This window comes from Molothrus aeneus, chromosome 3 (assembly GCF_037042795.1).
Source record: "Molothrus aeneus isolate 106 chromosome 3, BPBGC_Maene_1.0, whole genome shotgun sequence".
Lineage (NCBI taxonomy): Eukaryota > Metazoa > Chordata > Aves > Passeriformes > Icteridae > Molothrus > Molothrus aeneus.
The window spans coordinates 7,316,706-7,336,651 of record NC_089648.1 but is presented as its reverse complement, the minus strand read 5'-3'; the positions used below and the strand labels follow the sequence as shown (position 1 = coordinate 7,336,651).

Here is a 19,946-nt window from a genome sequence, read left to right as displayed (position 1 = left end):
CTCCTGCACTCACGGCATGGTCTCCTCTCTGCAGCTCGCCCCGGCCTCTGCCTGGCTGCCACGGGAGTGTTGCAAGAGGAGGACAGCTGAAAAGACAATCAGCGAAAAAGCAGGGAGGGTCTGAGGCTCAGCTTGACAGAATCCTGGAGAAAATAGTGTCAGAAAGGAATCGTGCTCTAGTTCCAGCTGGAGCATGTGACGGGACCGAAAACCCTTTGTATGCCTCTGTGAGATCAACTAAAGGCAAAAAAAAGTGATGGCAGAGGAGAGGTGAAATGTAGGACATCACAGGTGACCTGTGATGGCAGAGGAGAGGTGAAATGTAGGACTAAGGGAAGGAAAGAGAAAAAAGAAAAAAAGTAAACAGGAAAAAACAGGTAGATTCTTAGAGCCATTTCACATGGGTTTTTTTTGAAAGTTGCACTTCCTTTGAATTATCTGTGCTGGAGATATTTTCAACCCAGCTCCACTTCCCTTGAAAGATTCATTTGGCATGCATTCAGTTCTCAGCTGAACTTGCAAAACATGAAAGAAGCTCCAAGCGTCATTAAAATGTAGGATCAGCCTCAATTCTGAGATTGACAATTGTACATCTTCCTCCTTGACTGCAAAATGTTGTCTCTTAACCTCTCCCTTGCTCCTCACCTACTCTGACCTCTGCATGCCCAACTCCCAATAAATGCAAGTTTACTTTTCCTCCAAATAGCATGGTAGACATCTCAAAATTACATAGGATCTTGATCAAATTATCTCCTAACTCATCTGGAATCTGATCCAAGGACACCAAGGGAAAGCTTTCTGCTTCACCCCTGGGTGCACATTATGTACATCATCAAAACGAAATGTTCTGTTTGCTTACAGAAAGAGCAGTAGTAACTTAAGTCCCCTTGGCATGAACAAGAGCCCTGACCTAGGAAGAGAAGCTGCAGTAATTTCAAAATTGTTGACTGCACTTTCACAGAGTGTACTCAAACCGCTTTTTCCATTGATCTGACTGACGACCCTGGTTACTCAAACAGCTCCTCAGCCTACTTCCTGTTCTGCTGGAGAGCTCAGCAGCCCTGCTAAGAAACAGAGGGAAAAAAACTCCAAAATCTAACTTTATTCTTATGTCATTACAAATAGCTGTGGCGGATGGTTCCTATTTTTGCTCCAAAAATGTATTTATAACTTTACTGCCATCAGAGGGCACAGCAATGTGACCTCTCCTGCTCCCTGGGATGCCAGCTCAGCACAGCTGGTGAGCTGAGCCCATGCACCACTGCCAACAGGTCCACATCTCTGAGCACAGGGGAAACTCAGTCTTTGTGCCACATTTTGTTGCTGGTCTCCCCTTGCTGTGATTTCAGATGCCTTGAAGGAGCCAGATGGGAGGGGGATTTTGCAACGCAGGCAGCTCTCCATGGTCTAGCCATGAATACAAACAATACACTTAACCCAGCCATCTGTGGTTGGTGTTATTCTTACTCTGGGTCACATTTATCCATTGTGCAAGCCCACCAGACTCAATAGAGATACAACAGAATTGATTTGGCTCAATCTGATTCCAGTCTTGCAGCTAAACTGAAGTTCTAGAGTGCTGAACCTTCTCCATAAAGGTGACAGGGAAGTGTAGTTCAAATTCGCCGACCCTGGTTCCTGCAGTAGCAAAAGAAGACAGCAAGGGACCAGCAGACAGCAGCAAATAAAGTCTTTCCAGTGAGATCAGCTGGAGCTGCCACTGCAAAATCTGCCACAGAACCTGCACCTGGAGCTTCCCGTGCTTTTCCAAAAACCACAGGGTATTTTTTTAGATTAGTGGTGAAATCTGTGGCTTATCATCACCCAATACGAAAATTAAAGTGTCTTAGGGGTTTTAAAGGGATTAGCATGTATTTTCTAAAGTATTCTGTCTTTGGAGAATTTATTCCCCAAAGTTCTTACACTCTCTGAGACATTAAGTGCCATCACATTGTTAGTGTTTCCCGTGCCAGAGCTGGTTTCTCAAATCCCCACTAGCTTCAATAAACACTGACACCAAGTAATAACATTCAGCATGTGTGTTGCAATGTGTGCTACGTTACAGCTGGCCACGCTGTCTAAAACTGACTTGCAATTTCATTCCCAAGCAAGGAACTTCATTGCGCCAGTACATGGAAAATGTTGCTGTTATGCAAACCTCTGTTTTCTGACAATAGCCAGTAAAGCCACTTCCCTCCCTCAATTTTATATCCTGGAAATATTCTAATTCTGTTTGTTACGCCATCAGGAGTTCTAGCTAGCTTTCCAAAGGCATCCGCTCTCCAGAAGACCAGCTGCAGGTTGTAGGCAGCCTTCAGAACTGCCCTCTTGGTGTGATTTCACTGCAGTGCTCCCTGCAGATGGAGCACCTGGGAACAGCCCACCAGCTGGAATGCCACACACACAATCATATTTCAGTTCGAATAAACAAACTGAAAGCTTTCCATAGGTGTCCTGGCCTTTGCTCTGAGGATTAATTCCCTTTAAACATGTAATAGCTCTAAGGGCATGCTAAAAAGAGTATTCTTGCTTTCCTCCCCATGGAGGAGCAAGGACACATTCCTGTCAGCTGGAAGGGGGAAAAATGAACACTGCAGCATCTTAATTCAAGGGCAAACTGGGGAACATGTCAGCATATCTGATGAGAGTAAATTGAAATCCAAACACCACTAGAGCTGCTAGAGAATGCTTGGCATCACTTCACACAGCACCTCTGCACCATTCAATGACAAGGTGGTTTGGGATGGTTCAGCAACCCTGCCTGGTATTTTCTGGGACCTATCACAGCCTAAGATTCCTTGCTGACGGATGTATACAACCTTCCACACACTGTCCAAATGCAGTTGCTCACTCCGAAAGTCGCTGCCTCCTCTAACATAATCAAAGCTGTACTCCCATCTCCTGGCAGCTGCTTGTGTCAAAAACCTGTGAATCACTTCTACAAGTAGAAAAAGTAATTAGCTCTCAAATTGTGTTTTATATGAACTATCAGCAGGGAAGGAGTGTGAGCCCTCTTGTGCAGTTTGTACAGTCCTCGCTCTTCAGTGACCGCCTGTATCTCCTCCTGCACCCCTGCCTCTGCATTCAGCTGGGAGAGAGAGGACTTTGGGTTTTGGTGGGGATGCAGGAGTCAAACACCACCTGCCCTCCCAGGCCTCACGACAGGCATACAAACAGGAAGGCAGATTTTGCTTTAGTTGTGTATGGGCTTTTTGTTTCAGCTGGGGCGGGGAGGGAGCGCTGGCATTCTCCGATTGTTCCAGGCAGGCAGAATCGGCTTACACGTTCTGCCCTCCTGGCCTTTCTTTCCATTCAGCCCTACTCTCAACCCAGGGAAGCAGCTCTTTCAACAGGCCCTTTGCCCACTCCTGCAGCTCTGACATGAGCTCTGCCTTGTTCTCACAGCCCCCAGCTCCTGCATCATCAGGTAGCTGAGATTCTTGAGTTTTCAGGTTTTTTTAAAAAGTACATTTCTCGGCTTCTGCCTCACAGAGAACAGATTGAAAAATTGTCCTGAGTGCGACTTAATAGGCATGGAAACCAGGAAAACAATCAAACAAGACCAGCACTTCAAAAAACCTTGAAACTTTTGGTAGTTTTTAAGGTAATCCTCATTGTTTTCTGGGAGAGCTTGAGTTGGCAGTGTTTGAACAGTAAATGATCGAGGGAATTGCATCGCTGATGCACTCATTGGCCTTGACTCCTCATCCTGCTACAGGCACTGATCCCTGCCCTCTCCACTGCTGGGGGACCCTGAGCCACCACAGAAAGTATCAGAGCTATCCCAGCAGGGAGCACAGCCTGCTCTGATGCTCAGCCACTGCCAGCCCTCTCCTCTATCACAAAAATATCCGTATCCTGTCCACATTATGAGATCCATCTTCCAGTAACGCTCATATTACAGCAGGGCAGAAAAATGCTTAAAAATCTGCCCACTTCAGGTGAAACTCAGGATTTTCCCATGAATGGAAAAGATCTTTCCTATAGCCCCTGCCCCAAAGGGGCTGATGTTAAGAAGTTTGCCATCCCACACTGTAGCATCTATGCTCTCCCTCTTTTGTGCCCAAACCCTCCCAAGGCACAGAGAGGAAGGGCTCAGGTAAATCTCAGGCAAGGAGGCTCCACTCAGTCACCAAGGGATGAGGAAATGGCACAATGTGTCTCAGCCAGGCAGAAAACACAGCAGGGAACAGTAAACTCAGCTATGGCTCATGGTACAGCAAACATGTGTGCTCCTTCCCCTCTGCCTGGGGAACTCTGTGGCACAGCACGTTTTGGCTACAGCAAAGTGATTACCAGCTATTTGCTCATTTTCCTTTAATGAATCACTTGAATGAGACCAGTGTGAGTGTCAGGGGAGTGAAAGTCTGTCATTCAGCTGTCTGCAAACTCTGGCTTCTCTGAAGATTTCTAGATCAGATCTCAGGGCCTCAGGAGTTTGGGTTATTTTTCTAAATGAGGTTCAACACTGCATCTTCTGGGGAAGATGCCAGTTATCTACAAAACCTACAGCTCTTATTAATTTGATACCACAGGTTTCAGTCTGAATCACAGCAATGTGTGGTTGACCTCAGAATAAACTAAAGTACTTGCTCCATGGCATTAGACTTAAGGATTGGCCAGTGTGGGAGCTGGATTTATTTTTTAACACCAGAGCTCAACCAAAAAACTAGGGGAGAGGAAATGTTCAGGTTGGGCTGGACACAGCTAAGATCATGGGGCTGCGAAAGGAAAACTCCACAATGTCTCATCTGGAGCCAAAGCAAAAGGAGGTGTTTCATTTTGGGTTATGAAAGTCCTAAAAAACCTTTTCTCTTCTCTTCTTTCAATGTGTTTTAGTGGTGAGGTCAAGTTTTAAGTGAAAAATGCCCTTTTGAATCAAATCTACATTTCAAATACTTGCAAAACATAAACAAACCATCCCCAAAATGAAACAGTTCATTCTGAAAGTGTCAGAATGACATGCACTGCTATTTTTAACATCCCTCCTTCTTCCCCCACCTCTGTATTTTTTTTTCTAGGCCAGAACTATTCAGAAAATGTGTTTGAATTTGTGAATCATTTTGACTCCCCCTCTCCCCTGACATTTGCTGGAAAATCTATTCTCTGCCAAAAAACTGTTCTTCCAGATCCAGCCAGCTCCTACAATCTCCTGTCCTGCCAGGGTTTTTCTGGCTCTGAGGCTCTGACTGCCCTGGGGACACAGAAGAGGAAGAGGAGGCCAGGAGGGCAAACCCCAGCCTCTGTCCAGGCAGTGATGGGCTCTGAAAAAGCTCTGAGCCACTCTCTCTTGAGGCAGAACAGGGAGCTGGGCTCCAACAGAGGCCACCACACAGAAGGAGTACCTCATCAGGCTGTGGCTTCCAGGTATGAGGAGAGTGCTTAGAGTTTTGGTTCTCTTGGAAAAATCCTGCATTCAAAGCCAGGCCCCTGAAGGTGAAGTGGATGTACCACAGAGGCTTGGAGCTGTCTCCTGTCAAGGTGACAGAAAATTTAGATTTGGATTCAGTCAAGACATGAAAGCTCTGAGGCTTGCAATGCAATGTAGAGGCTTGATTCTTTGTAGCCTGGCGATTCACAGAACAATTTATGCCTTTGCAGTGCAAGTGTAAATGTTACTGCTCCCATTTGTGCATGTTTTGCTACTACCCTGAAACTTTTAGTAAGTGGAAAACTTGGATCTCTTTCAGTCCTCACATCCAACCTATCGGTAGGTCTTGCAGATTTTTTTCAGGATAGCATCCCTAAAAGAGTCTTTCCACCCTATCCACCCAAACAAAATTCACTTTTTGGGCTCATCACATCATATCCCCACTTCTCATCTCAACAGCCTTTGCTCTGCAAAGATCCATCAAACTCACTGCTGAAAGATTGCTTTTTTGAATCTGTCATTTGGCCCTTCTGTGGCTCTCAGCCTCCCTACCTTGATTCCTTCTCCTGAGGAGCATCTCTGAGCTCCTTGGCTTTTCTTTCAACACTGTGATTTATTCTATTCCCATCACTTCTTATTTCAGCACTGAAAGGTCAACTCCTGCATATGCTCAAGCATGAGATCAGCCTATATTAAACAGGCTCCTCTGAGCTTTCTCCCTTCTGGGAAGGGTTCCCATCCACAGGAACAAACCTGGAATCTGGAACTGCCTCCTGAGCTGCTCAAATGCTCAAAAACCAAATACCAGAGTTGGTTGGGATGTATGACATGGGGAGGACAATAACAGACTAGGTGGCATCGTGCTACCTCTGCTTTTCCCTCTCATTACCAGCCCAGCCTCTGGTCAATGTTTTGGTCACTTGTGACCACCTGGACTCCTCTGCTGCTTCCCTTGGCTCAGAAAAGCCAATCCAGCAACACAGGGCAACATGAGGAAATAGAGACCTGAGGAGAGAGGCCAAGTCTTTTCTCCTCAAGATGAGACATAGATGAGGGGCTGCTAATGGAGGAGCTGAGCTACAGTCCTGGCTTCAGACCATTTGTTTTAACCTGCTGAGCAAGGTGGCTTCCACGAGAGCCAGACAACACCAATTGCTCCCTCCTCTGAGAGCCTGGTTCAATTTGGAGCTGCTTTTCTAAAAGCTCATCTTGAATATGAACTTTACACAATTTTTTGTCGGTGACTGTACATCTTGCTCAAAAGCTGTGACACGCACTGTTTGTGTGTGAAAGTGGGAATGTGACATCCAGCTTCTGTTTGCTTTGCAAAAAGATCAAGGTTAGTTCCCACTCCACTAAAAGCACGGAAGGGAAACACAGGATTTGTCAAGCAGAGATAAACTGAATTGAGAACATTTTATACACAAATTCCTAGGAGAAGGTTAAAACAATGGAGCTGGGAGAGTACACTTGTCAAGGCTTTTTCAAACAATCCTTTTTCCCATATTCTTTTAAAATACAACAGTAATTCAGGTGGATAGAGATAAGCCACCGTTTTAAAATCTCTTTCCTTTGTTTCCTTTCTGGCAGCCCTGGTCTCCACCCCAGCAAGACATTCCTCCCAGGAACCCCAGGGTGGAGGGCTGTCAGCTCTAAGTAAATATGGCTCCAAGGAGAGATAATAACTTACACCCTCTTTCTGAAGCTGCTCTGGCAATTACAATTCCAAGTGCCTCCTACTCCTGTGACCACATGCCTTGCTTTCAAGGTCTATCTATTAATGGCAGCCCAAGACTATTTACAGTTTAGGGGTCCCTGGCAAGGTGAGATGCTGGGACTGAAAGGTCAATGCAGGAATGCTCATCTCTTCTCCTCCCACTTGGAGGCACTGCCCATCCCTTCTTTGCACACCAGCTGTTATCCCACACTCCATCTGCAACAGCACCTAGAGGTGGGAATACCACCCTGGGGTGGCTCATGGTCATTTGGTGTGGGTTCCCAGGGCAGTACAAGGTATGAGGTGATGCTGAACTGGCCTCAGTGCAGCTAAGATGATGCTGTACAGGCATGGATTTCAAAAAAAAAAAAAAAAAAAAAGAATTTGGCTCCATTTCAGAGTTCAAAGAAATATTTGAGCCTATGGGCACTGATTCAGGCTCATCTCTAATTATGTCCCAAGTTCAGCCTTTAAAACCCGTTCTTTAGTCCTCAGTAAGGGTCACTTAGCAGTTGTTATTACAGTTTCTTGCCAATCTGTTGTTGGATTTTCCACTTGACATTATTAAGGGATTAAGTTGTTTGTCTCATCATCTTTTATCTGTCCTGTTCAGTTTCCTAAAAACAGACTTTAGCCAGACCAGAAAAGATATGAGGAAAAAAAAAAGCCCAGCATTTTCAAGACATAACCATGGTTTTGGATTTGCCATTATTATTGTTTAAATTTATTACTTTGGATCTGTAAACTTTGCTGACTCCTTTAATCTGGAATGTATTAAAGAAAGCATTAGGCATTACAACAAGTCATTGGATTACACTGCACCGATTCAGCTACAGCTGGGGAAGAAATATATAACAGGAGATCCCGTGGAGTTATACATTTCAGACTGAGCTCATCAATTGCCATAGAGAAGACAAAAACAAATGTTGCTGAGCCTGGAAAGAATGTTGCTAAAATTGGAGAAGCATTTAATGTGAGTAGCCTAGGGGTGCAATAACTTTGCCTGTAATTTAACAAAACCCACCCACATAAAACATACCAAGAGAGATTATAGATTGGACTCTCTCATCTGCAGTCTGCCAAGAAAGCAAACCTGACTTTTTTCCCCTTCCTGCAGATGCAGGTTTAAACGGTCCCTGCAGAGTGTTAAATATATATTACCCATAATAGCAACCATATTACATTTGGACACGCTGCTAATTCTCCAGCTGGCTGCTCTGTACCTTGCCTGCAGTGGGAGGATACCCCTGGATAACTAATGGAGCTTGCAGCTGCCAGCAAAGCAAGTCCTATGGTCCACATGGTGAGAAGGAGGCTGCTCACCTCCTCCTTCCTCCCACCTCTTCTTGGAGCCTTGGTCTCCCCTCTTTTGAGAGGTACCCCTGGGCTTGTACTTAAGTCCCCCTTTAATGAAAATGTTTTGAACGCATTTAACTCAATGGGGTAAAAACTAATCCTACGCCTTCCTTCCCAAAATGCAGGTTTGCAACCAACAAGGCTCAGTGGTGAGCTGAAGGCCAGCCTTGGCTCCTACCCTTCTCCTGAGTGGCAGGGATCAGAAATTGTTGAGCAAGAAATGAGAGAAAAGCACCCAACCCTGAAATGCAGCTTCCAAAAAGCCTCCCTGCAGAACTTTCCATTTACAAACCTCCTGTCTCCAAAGGCTCTGAAGCACTGTACCTGTGAACCCTCCCCAGAGGGACTGCACCTCTGGTTCATTAATTCAGCTTAAGGTTGGATTTACCACAAGATGTAACTGGATACATGCAGGAGTGAGCACAGCAAAGAAAAACGATCAAGGGCCAAACCTGCAGCACACTCCTGCTGGCTTCAGCGGAGCTACAACAGCTTTTATCAGCGTTTTATCTGACCCTAACAAAAGGAGCAAATTGTTTAGCAAAGGAAGAGGGTTCTTTGATTCTATCTTGCTGCAGATGAATTGCCCAAGCAAGGGCAAAGGGACAGGAAGCGAAGGGGGAGGAGAAGGAGCTGATGCTGAAGGTAGGTGCTGCCATTGCTTAGCCCTTGCTAAACAGCCCCTTCTGCAAATGCTGATGGGGTGGGAGGAAAGAGTTGTGTCATGTCCTTATCATAGCCATTCGACCAAAATGTTGTGCTGGTCACTCCTGGTGTAGATATACTGGTCCTCATTGTGGCTGCAGGGAGCTTTGTGACAGCAAAGACTGCGCGCCCCATGAGTCCTCCCTCTGCTTTGCACAGTACAGGAACCCTATTGTCCAAAATGCCAAGTACAAGATTTAAAGTCAAGGATGAAACCCTGGGAAAAACTCACATCAGTTCAGCGAGGTCCACGCCACAGCAGCCCCAGGTGCCAACACCTCTGCAAATCAAGTGTGTGAAGCAAACAGTGAAGAGACAACCTGATTCTGTCCTTAGAATCTAACTCATTAAAATGTCTGCAGGCATGTCCCTCCTGAGCACATCTCTGTCTTTCACAGAGACGAGGGATGCTTTACTATTACTTAAAACCACAACAGTGCAGAATGCTAATGAAGTTCCTGTTGTGTAGCACTGATCAGATACTACACTGTACTGCTTACAAGAAGTAGTTGTAAGTGCTAAGCACTTGCTGTTTTACCCCCTAATTTCTCCTTCCAAAAGCAATCCTTGTGTTTTGACCAGCAACAAATCTTACATCTAAAAGAAGAATTGAATTCCTTCTACTGGCTTGTCCCTTTTCCCATGTCATTAATGAAAAGAACTTTCTTTACTACAAAAAAAAAAAAAAAAAAAAAGAAAATCACCTCTTTCTTTTCATGGCTGAAATGTATGAAAAGGCTGAAATAAATATTGAGAGAGGGAAGAGTCTAACATGGGTTTTAGTAGCCTGCAGCAGCTCCTGACTCCAGTATTACCCATCTCTGGGAAATTAAGGTCAGAAACCACTCTGTAAATGCATCCATGGCTGACAGCAGCGATGAGGATCTCCACAGGCACACAGCTGTGACAGCAGCTCTGGGCTGAGCTGTGCCTGGGAAAGAAGGAGCTGCAGCCTGCATTTTCCAAAGGCTTCCACCAATTCCCAGTGCATTCACAGTGCATGCACCCAGACTGAAACTTGCAGCTGGAGACCCACAACTTCTGAATGTACCTGCACCAATTCATGCTGAAAGGCACTGCTGGATGAGCATCCTGTTGCAGAGCAAGTTGAATTTTGCTGCCCAAACACTGATTTAAAAGCCAATCACAGGCACTTGCTTGTGAGGCTGGTAGACCTCATACTGAATCAGCTTTCTGAACTACTTGGAGCCGTTGTGCAGGCTATGCATGACCTGGGCTTTTATGTGTAGGAAAAAAAATGAAATTCCAATAAATTTTATAGAAGACATTCAGAAACAGATTCCTCTGTCTTAAAGCAAACTCTTGGGCTGGTTGTCAAAATCCCATTAGAGTGAGAGAGAAGAAAGCTACATTAGGAGAACCTTAGGATGCCTGAGGAGACACCCAGCAAGGCTAAGCAAAATGAATGCCATAAAAGGGCCATTTCAAGTGACACAGCAAGTGTAGGAGCCAGCAATCCCCAAAAAGTCCCATTTAAGAAAAGGGATTAGCTGCAAAGTTACTCAGTGATTTGAAAATGTTAACATTTAGTTTTCACTGTCTGTTAAATGTTAACATATCTTTCTTAGAAAGCTTGGCTGGGATTCATTGGAAGAAAGCAGGTCAAATTTACTGCACAAATTTACCTACTGGTATAAACAAAATAATCTCCAACCATTACAGAAGACTAATCTTAGCTGAAGCAACATTTAGTGTCATCCATAGATGCCGTTATTTCTGTAGTGAGCTAGAACAGAATTACATGTAAAGAAAATATTAGCTCAGCAGTGGCTTTCAGCCATCACATGGCACATGAGAACTCAGTGCTGCACTAATGTTTTCTTCACATGCAAATCTGTCCTAACACATTACAGAAATAATATGGAAAACATGAGACAGGTGCTGACTACAGTTTGGGTTTTGTCATTGCAAGCCTCTAAAAAGATGAAGACAAAACTCTGAAGTTTCCACTGATCCATGAAATTCGCTCTGTGGACGTTCAGTTTTCCATCCAAAGGATCCAAACACGCAAGCTCCTGACATCCTGCAATTCCCACCAGAAGAGGAGGAAATCTGGCTCTTTCCAGAGCTGGGGACCCTAAGGATGATGGGCCTAATGTTTGTGCTTCCTGCACCTCAGAAGTATGGGGGGAGGTTTATTTTGCTACTTTCATGGATGCTTTCAGCATGAAGTTTTTTTTGAGAAACAAAATATGCAAGAGACAGCAGCTGTGCTAGCAAGTGAGTCCCTCTATGAAAAGGATCTGCTATGTGCCATGTAATTCCTGCCCTGTCAATCATGGAGAATGTGCACAGAGAAGAAACCCTTCCCAATGAGCTTAAAAGTGCTGATGAAAACAGACTTGAAGTAGCACCATATGTCTCTCGTTGGGTTATGGCAGCATCTTCACTTGGCCTCCGTGGGTGGGAGCCCATAAAAAAGCTTCTTATTCCCTGAGAAGGTGACGTGAGTAGGTAGAGGAGTAGCTATGGAATAGGGAGTGGTGCTTTGTGAAGTCCCTGGAGCGCACAGCCTCCATCCACAAAGAGCCTGAAGCTCTGCCCAGCCCTGTGAGCACCGGGGTGTCCCCATCCCATCCTGGCAGGCAGAACACGCCGTGCTGCCAGGCCTGCTGAGCCTGCTGCTCTGAAAGGGGAAACACACAGGTGCCCACCTCATTCCCCTCTCCCCCTGGTCTTCCTGCAGCGAGGAGACTCCATCCTTTGGCAGCTTACCAGGTGTGCTAAGCATCTTCCCTGTCAATGATGTGCACTGCTAAAAGAACAGTCGCTCTTCTGAGTAAGCCAGCAGGGCCCTAACACACCAAGCATTATATTGATAGTAAATCAGAGATACCACTCACTAGCTCATAAGCTTAGGAGCTTTTAAGACAAACACAGTGGGAGTAAGGAGTAAAACACATAAACACACTTGGCATAAAGATATATATTCACAGGGCTTGCATGTATCACCACAGCCATGTGGTCATGGTTTCTGTAACAGGGAGACTTCCTGATCACAGCGACAGCTTGGAAAGGGAATGAAAGCATATTTAATTTGATTGATTTTTATAGGAACAAATCAGGACTCCTGTTGTCAGCTTATGCCTTGGAACATCTCAAAGAGAAATAAGCAAAGGTCCCAGAGGCCCTTGGCTGACACTAGCCCTATCTAAACTTGGCTCCTTTCAGGACTGCATTAACAGCCATTGTGAGTCAAACAAATAAATCAATTAAAAGAATGCCTGTCATCAGCACTGCCGTTAGCTTTTTCCAAAAGTCCTTGCCATTTCGCACAGGTTAATGGAAGTCTCTTATTCTGAGAAATCTATTCAGCCTGCCGAAAGGAGCAGAAGTTTCACAGAGTACCAAGTCCCTTGATTACTATTCTGCTGTACATCCTTGTGTTTCCACAGCAGCTGTGGGAAAGCCAGGAAGAGGAACACTGCAGTGTCTTGCACTGTTTTTCCAGGAAGGGGTTCCTTTCCCCCCCAACATGTAATTTTTCTATAGTACGTGCTTACTTGCACAGTTCCTGCCTTTGCCCCCACTTGTCTGTTGCTTTGTCTCCAGTTTTGGAGAAGCTGACAAACTAGGGAATTTAGGTCAATGACAAGGACTCACTAATGACCAGCTTTGGAATATCTTTTGCTTAAGGGGCGCAGCCAGTTTCCAAGAGTGGGACAAGTCTCCTGCTGCAGAGTACATCCTGGTTATCAGCTCTTCCTTGGGAAGAGCCAACAGAGCCCCCAAAATGGCAAAGCTGGTACTCTGCTATTTTTCCAGTCGAGAAGCCAGTGGGAGTCACAGCTAGAAGGTATCTTGTTTTAGGTGTGAAATCTCCTCAAGAGACTGGGCTGCCATTTCAGGCTACCTGCGCCACTCAGAACCTGGGACAAAGGAGCACCTTCTCCCTTCCCTACACACCCCAACCTATGTGATCAGCCAGGAGGGGAGAAATTCTCCCCATCAGCATGAGACAGCAAGGGAGGCAGGTGCCTTCCAGCAGTCTCTGCATCCTCCTGCCTCAGGTGGTTGGTGAGCAGAGGCCTCAGGTCATCTCCTTCCCCAAACTGCCCGTGCTGGTCACAGGGGGTGTGCACAGAGTGCTCCCCTGTGGCATTTCCAAACCACAGTGTCCCATCCCAAGGTGCTGCCCGGACAGCCCGTCCCTCCCACACAGCCCCAGAAGTGCAATCGCTCGAGTGTCTCTGAAACCATCAACAAACAAGCGTGGGGTTTCTCCGGCAGCAGCCCACAGCCCGGGGAAAGCCACAGCTGCAGAAGCCCTTACAGGGAAGTTTACTCAGACCTTAAGTGGATTTGCAATTAAACAGCAAAACGTCACCGTGCTCTTACTGTCACTGCACTTCACACGTCTGCAACCACCGTGGCAGGGTCACTGTCCCCTGGTGCTATCCAGGGACAGGGACAGGGACAGCACTGAGCAAACTGTTTCAACAAACAGACACAGAGCCCGTTTCACTCAAGAGAGCTGCTCTGGGTCACAGCGTCCAAAACTGTGGCCACAATACCTCCTTCCCTTGCACTTGGCAACATGATTTTCTTACTGGCCAATTTTCAGGCCTGAACACAAAGAAAGTTTCCTACCTGCAGGACAAATGGAGGACGAGTCCATGCCAGCCGGAGGGATGTGCCTGTTTCCCCGGGATGTCAGGAGGAACTACAATAGGCCGCCGGACATCCCTAACAGATTTGCTAAACCAGACAGCCTCCAAAAAGGAAGGGCAGGAGCAGGCCTGCTGTTTATCAAATCTGTAAACATTCTATGTGAGATGTGCAGCACAGACTGTATCTGCAGCAGGAACTGCTTTCCTGCCGCTCCTCATTACCTCTCCTGCAGGTACAAGAGCCTCCCCTGTGCCAGCAGTGCCCAGTGCAGACAGGCAGGGCTCTCTGCCTGCCCTACGTTCATCTACTCAACCCACGGGCACCCAGAGGCACCTTGGTTTCTCTGGGCTGAGATCTCCCAGGATTTGACTAAAAGCATGAGTTGTGGAGAGAGCTTCTCACACATTCTCCCTCATTACACAACTCATTTCCAGACTGTGTGCGTTGTTGAAAGGAAACAGTGAGTTCATGAAAACAAATGAGTGTGCAACCTGACACTGCTTCAGTAGCTGCCTTCTGCTGTCATTATGGATTTACAAGATACTGCCAACCAGTACACAAAGCTGGGTGTTATTTATACAAAATCAGTTTTGAATTACTGGGCATTTGCACATGATCCTGCTGAGAAATTGACTATAACCTGCCAAAGTCAGTGATCAGCCCTGCATGGGACCTGTGGAGCCCAGTGGAAAGTATCATTGTAAATTAGCCTTGCTGCCCCTGCTGAGACTCCAGCACTGAAACACAAAATCAAGTGCACCTCCTTAGGCTGCCTGACACATTTTGGACCACATCTTCATCTCGTTTAGCCTGAGTAGTCCCATGGAGCCCAGCAGTTACTCTGATCTTAGACCTGATCTGAGCTCGCTCTCATCCAGAGCTTTTAGCAATACAAATGAGCCTTGCCTGTTCACTGCTGAGCCACTGCCGGCCTGGCTGAGCTCACTGGAGGCCACGGGAGGTTGTGCAGAGTCAGCCTGAGGCTCCAGGAAGCTTTCCACAGGAGCATCAGGGATACTTCTGCCCATCAATGAACTGTTTTCAGCAGCAAATCAGTGGGATCTGGCACTAGGAACAGTCATTAGCGCAGAGAATAGAGCAGAGATTACTACAGCTCATGCACATAAAACCAGCAGAATTTAATCAGCAGAGGGATTGTAGCAGCTCCCAAAGGGAACAAGCTGATTCATCAGCTGAGAGCCCCAAAATACAAAACTGTCTGCAAACACGATGAACTACAGGCTCATAACTTTCTTAACTGCTTTTACTCAGCTGCTGCTCCATCTTGAGCAGAACCAAGCCTGGTTCTTGGAATAGGACAAAAGGAGTACAAAATAAAAGATACTTATTTCAGTCTGCTGAGTGTTTTACAAACCATAGTCTCAGTTCTTCCAAGTTTGATGCCTTCACTTAGATGTTTCCCTGCACTAGTTTTCCTTGTGTCATTGCATTTAGCAGGAGTTTCACTACCATGTGTCTACAGGAAATTAAACATAGTGAAATACATCATTGAAAGTTCATGAGCCTTTGTTAAATTAAACTAAGGAGCCACTGTGTTGTCCAGTATGTTTCAAGGTTTGTCAGTGGGATGCTCCAGTGCTGGGCTCAAATCAATGGAATGTCTCAGAGCTGGATGAGAGCAGAGACCATGTGCTGGTTGGAGAACCTCGTGATGGGTGCCCTGCACTGGGTTAAAGTGGTTCAAAGCCCTCTAGACAACTGGTGTGACAGCTCAGAGCAAAGCAGGCTCTGTGTGATGCACTCACACATGCAATGAACTCCTCTAGTGACACAACAAATCCCATGACTGTCTCATGCCTTTGGAGAATGCCTCAGAGCTCTCCTCTCTGAGGAGACCTTTCTTCTCTAAGAGTCACACAAATCAACTAAGGCGATGATTTCTCTTGCCTTAAGCCTCACAACCAGCTCCACAACAAAGATCCTGAAACAAAATGAACTTAATATAAATACCTAATAAAAATACGCTTACCTAAAATATAAGATACCCCACAAGCAAGAAGTATTATTCAAAAGGGGAATTACCAGAAATTCTAGAGCATTTTGCTTCTGTGTGAAAGACACAGAGACATTGTGGTGATGGGCATCACTGTAAACCTGAACAGACAGTTGGCCCACACAGTTTCAACTCCAGGGAGGAAACAAATTCTCCCTCAGGCTCATGTAAACCATGGGAAACCTCCAGCACCCAGGGAAGCTGGGCTGAGGAAAAACTGAGGCTCGTAACCACATGTCAGCAGAAGGCTGCAGTCCATGGATGTATTTTAAGCATGCTGGCAGGCAGCTTTGCAGCACCAGGGAAGCTCTGCAAGGACTGTGCACAATGAAACAGGTACCACTACTCTCTCGTGAGAGGATTTTCCGGCTAGGAACCCCTCTTCCAAGTCTGAAAGCTTTTTGTGTGAGGGAAAGCGAGCACCACTGAGCAAGTGTAAAGTTTCTCTGCAGAACTCTGCTGCAACAGACCTGTGCCCTGCTGCTGCAGCCATGCCTTGGAGGAGGGATGCCACCACCCTTCAGCCCACCTCCCCAGGGCTGCTGCAAGACTCACCACTCGGGGTTTCTGCTGGTCCAGGGTCTGCAGGAAGGCGGGGGTCTGGTCCAGGGTGCGCTCGGGGTCACTGGAGATGTCCTCCTCGGACTCCTCCCAGGACGAGGAGAAGCCAGTGGAAGATGCAGAGGACGATGAGAGCTTCCGGACGGGCAGGCTGCCAGGGGGCACGGCGCCCGCCTCCTCCTCCGGGCCCCCCAGGTCTGTGACAATGACGGCAGGGATGCTCCCACCGATGGCCGGGTGCTGGCCCTTCAGTCCTGTGGGAACCACCACCACCTCCTCCGGCCGTGCTGCAGGCCCGGACTGCTCCAGGGGGCTGCTGCTCTCTGCCAGCTCCACCGTCATCCCTGACCTCCTGGGGGGCTCTGCAGTGCTCAGACAAAGCTGCCCCCCACCAGCATCGGGGGCCTCGCTCTCTCCGAGGGCTCGGGGCCGGGGTCCAGTCCCGAGTGCCACCGCCGGTGCCGTGGGGCTGGCCGGACGGGGCCGGCCCAGCCGGGGGCTGCGGGGCGGCTGGGCAGCAGAGCTGTGCGCCTGGATGTGTGCCTCGAAGAGCCCCACTTTCTGGTTCACCTGCACGTTGTGCAGCTCCCGCTGGAGCTGCCGTGCCATGGGAGGCCCTGGCTGTCCCTCCTCGCCCCGGCTGCCCCGCCGTCCCACGGGGCTGCCCGGCTGCCTCAGGGGCTCCTCAGGCAGGGGGAAGAGGAAAGCGGGGCCACAGCGCGGGGAGCGGGGCGGCACCGGGGCCGGGCTGAAGACGGGGAGCGAGCGGCAGCTGCCGGGCGTCTCCGGACCCCTGGGCAGCACTTGTCCGGGAGGAGGCGGCGTCTTGCTCCCGCCGCTTGTCACCTCGCTGTTGCTATTCATCATCACCAAGCTATTGAGCGCATAGCAGTACACGGCCATAGTAGTCAGCCGGGGAGCACAGGGGGGCCGTCGCCACTGCCGCCTCGGCGCTCAGGCTCTGCGGGGCCGCCCGGGTTCTCTGCACGACGGGAGCACCAGCATCGCCAGCAGGAGAACGGGGAGCTGGGCTGGCCCTGCTAGCCCGCAGCTCCATAAAACGGGACAGCTGAGGAGAGAGAAGCAGTGAGAGTAGTTCTGTGCCCTCCCTCAGCTCACCATGCAGCTGGGCACACAGCGTGCCAGACTCTTCCCTTCCTGCGCGCCCCTCCCACCTGCCCAGTGTGCCACCCGTGGGGACACAGGCCAGCCATCCGAAAGATCTGAGGGAAAGGGAAGTCAGGTTTGCGGCTGTTTCCCCTCTTCCCTGCCTTCCCTGCCCCCTCTCCAGGTTGCCTGTCGACACGGCTGCAGCAGCAGTGTCCGAGAGGACACACAGCCAGCAGCCATTCCCACAACAGAATAAGAGAATTACAGTGAACTGGTGTGAACTGAAAGTTGGCAGCTTTCAAGTGCTCACCCCAAAACCTGGCATTTTCTAAAGGAAGATAAAAAACTCCAAACAACTTATATTTGCCACCCTACAGTCTGTCATCTATAGCAAGACCAAGTCTCAGGAATGGATTTATGTTATGTGATACATGGGACGACTCCCTGCTTGCACTGTTGTGTATGGTACAGGGTCACATCTCCAGTTAGTCCTTTAAGTTCCCATGTGCAACAACACGGCTTTGCACATCTTCATGAATGTCCTGGCTAAATCTGCCTTCCCTGTGCACATCTGCTGTCCGGGACAATGCAGGCTGCAAATGCCTCCAAGTCACAGCCTGGAACCCCACATGCAGAGATGTGCAGTGCTGTTTGTTGTGGCGAGTGTGTGACTGTGTACACACGTGAGAGAGGCTCTGCTTTCGGAGGTGGCTCTCTGTTCCCCTGTGCATGTCAGTGTGCTTTCTGTCATCTCCTGTTTGCTCCATGTGCCCTGGAGTCGCAGTCCCCATCCCATGCCGGGGCATGGGCGCTCCTGAGATCTGCACAAACACACTGCCCACATGAGAGTACAAACTTGTTTACACACAGTGCGCTAACTCTGGCTATGGGTGTACACGCCTCTGGAAGCACTCGTGTGCGATGCTATCAGCGGTATCCCTGTGAGGCTCCTGGCAGGTAAATGCCCTCAAGTCCAAGCGCAGTCCCAGCTGACGGTGTGACCAAAGGGCTTCCCATCCCTCCACGCACTGCGTGCAGGCAATACGAGGCTCAGCAGAGCCCAGGCAGCGCGGACAGCCACTTTTTGCAGGGATCCCCGGCACAGCTCCCAGCATTCGGACTCGGCTGCCCAAGCGAGCACCGGCACAAGGTGCTCGGCCACACTTCGGCTGTGGGACAGCCCAGGGCAGCACCCTGCCCCTCTGCGCGCCCCCAGCTCGCCCCTTCCTCCCCGCGGGGTCCGGCTGGCCCCCGCACGGCGCCCGCCGCTGCTGCCGGACATCCCCCGGCGGAGGGGCGGCCGTGACCCCCCTGCCTTTCCCCTTCGCCGCTGCTTACCTGGGCTCGGGATCCGCGCCCGCCCTCAGTGCGCGCCGCCCGGCAGCGCCCGCCGGCGGCCGCGGGGCGCTGCCGAAACCATCGCCGCGGGGCTGCCGGGACTCCCGCTCCCTCCGCGGCCCCGAGCGCCTCTCCTCGCCCCGGGGCGGGCCGGCCGCGCCGGGCTCTGCCCCTCCGCGCCGCGGCGGCCGAGGCTGCGCGGGCGGCTCCGCGCTCCGAGCGGCTCCGGGCAGCCCCGCGCCGCGGCCCCGGCGCCCGCTCCCGGTGCGGCTGGAAAGGCGGAGAGAGCAGGAGCAGGAGCAGGAGGAGGAGGAGGAGGAGGAGAGGGAGAGGAGCGGCGAGGAGGAGGAGGAGAGCGGAGGGAGGGGGGTAGGAGAGCAGGAAGGAAGTTGTGAGTCTGTCTGGGGTTGAACTCAGCGGAACAAGTTTTTTTTTTTTCTCTTGTCGCTCGGCTCGGGCTGGAGGGAAATACTGAAAAAAAAAAGTTTCCATTGTTAACTAAGAAAAAAAAAAAACAAACAACACCGTCGCCGTGCTTTGGTGGCTGGGCTGTGGGTTCAAGGCACACGAGGCATTTTCCACCCGCGGCCGCGGCGTGCGGTGCGGGCTCGGCAGAGCCCCCGGCCAGCCCCGGCACCGCTCGGGGGGGCATCCCCGGCTCGCCTCCGCATCCCGGCCCCAGCGCTGCCGGCCACCAGAGCCCTCCCCGGGCACAGCGGTCAAGGCAAAGGGTGGTGCCGGCAGCGCCAGCAGCGCGCAGCCTGAGGCCACCCACCTCCCCACGCAGCCGGCTCGAAGGCACGGACTGACACAGCCATTTCCCCCGGCATCCCCCTTCCCCAGGCAGCAGGGCTCAGTCCTGCTGCTTCTCTGCGTGTTGGTCATCTCATTCACACGACCCCGAGGCTGGCACAAAGCCCTCCCTCTGCCAGGTTGCGTGGCTGTGGGTGAGCACAACCCAAGGGAGGTAGGATGATCCCCACATCTCTCTAGAGAGACTTTGACTTGCTGTGATGTTGCCCCCGGTTTAGGCAGGGCTGCAGTGTCCTCGTTCAGGACACTGCCCATCCTTTTTGATTCACAGCACTTTCTCAGCTCCTGCAGCCCCCAGGCTTGGGTCCTGCTTGGCAGGAGCAGCAGGC

At 49.5% G+C, this 19,946-nt stretch overlaps 1 protein-coding gene across 1 annotated transcript in view; it reads right to left on the bottom strand.

Annotated features, from left to right (window-relative positions):
* Positions 1-18,891, bottom strand: part of ITPKB (inositol-trisphosphate 3-kinase B) — a 67,128-nt gene extending 48,237 nt beyond the window's left edge. The window contains exons 1-2 of the mRNA XM_066546200.1: positions 18,805-18,891; positions 16,351-17,425 (exon numbers count right to left, since the gene is read on the bottom strand). Coding sequence (XP_066402297.1) covers positions 16,351-17,259 — 909 coding nt within the window. The 5' untranslated portion in view covers positions 17,260-17,425; positions 18,805-18,891. The remainder of the gene's footprint in view (positions 1-16,350; positions 17,426-18,804) is intronic.
* Positions 18,892-19,946: the final 1,055 nt, after the last annotated feature.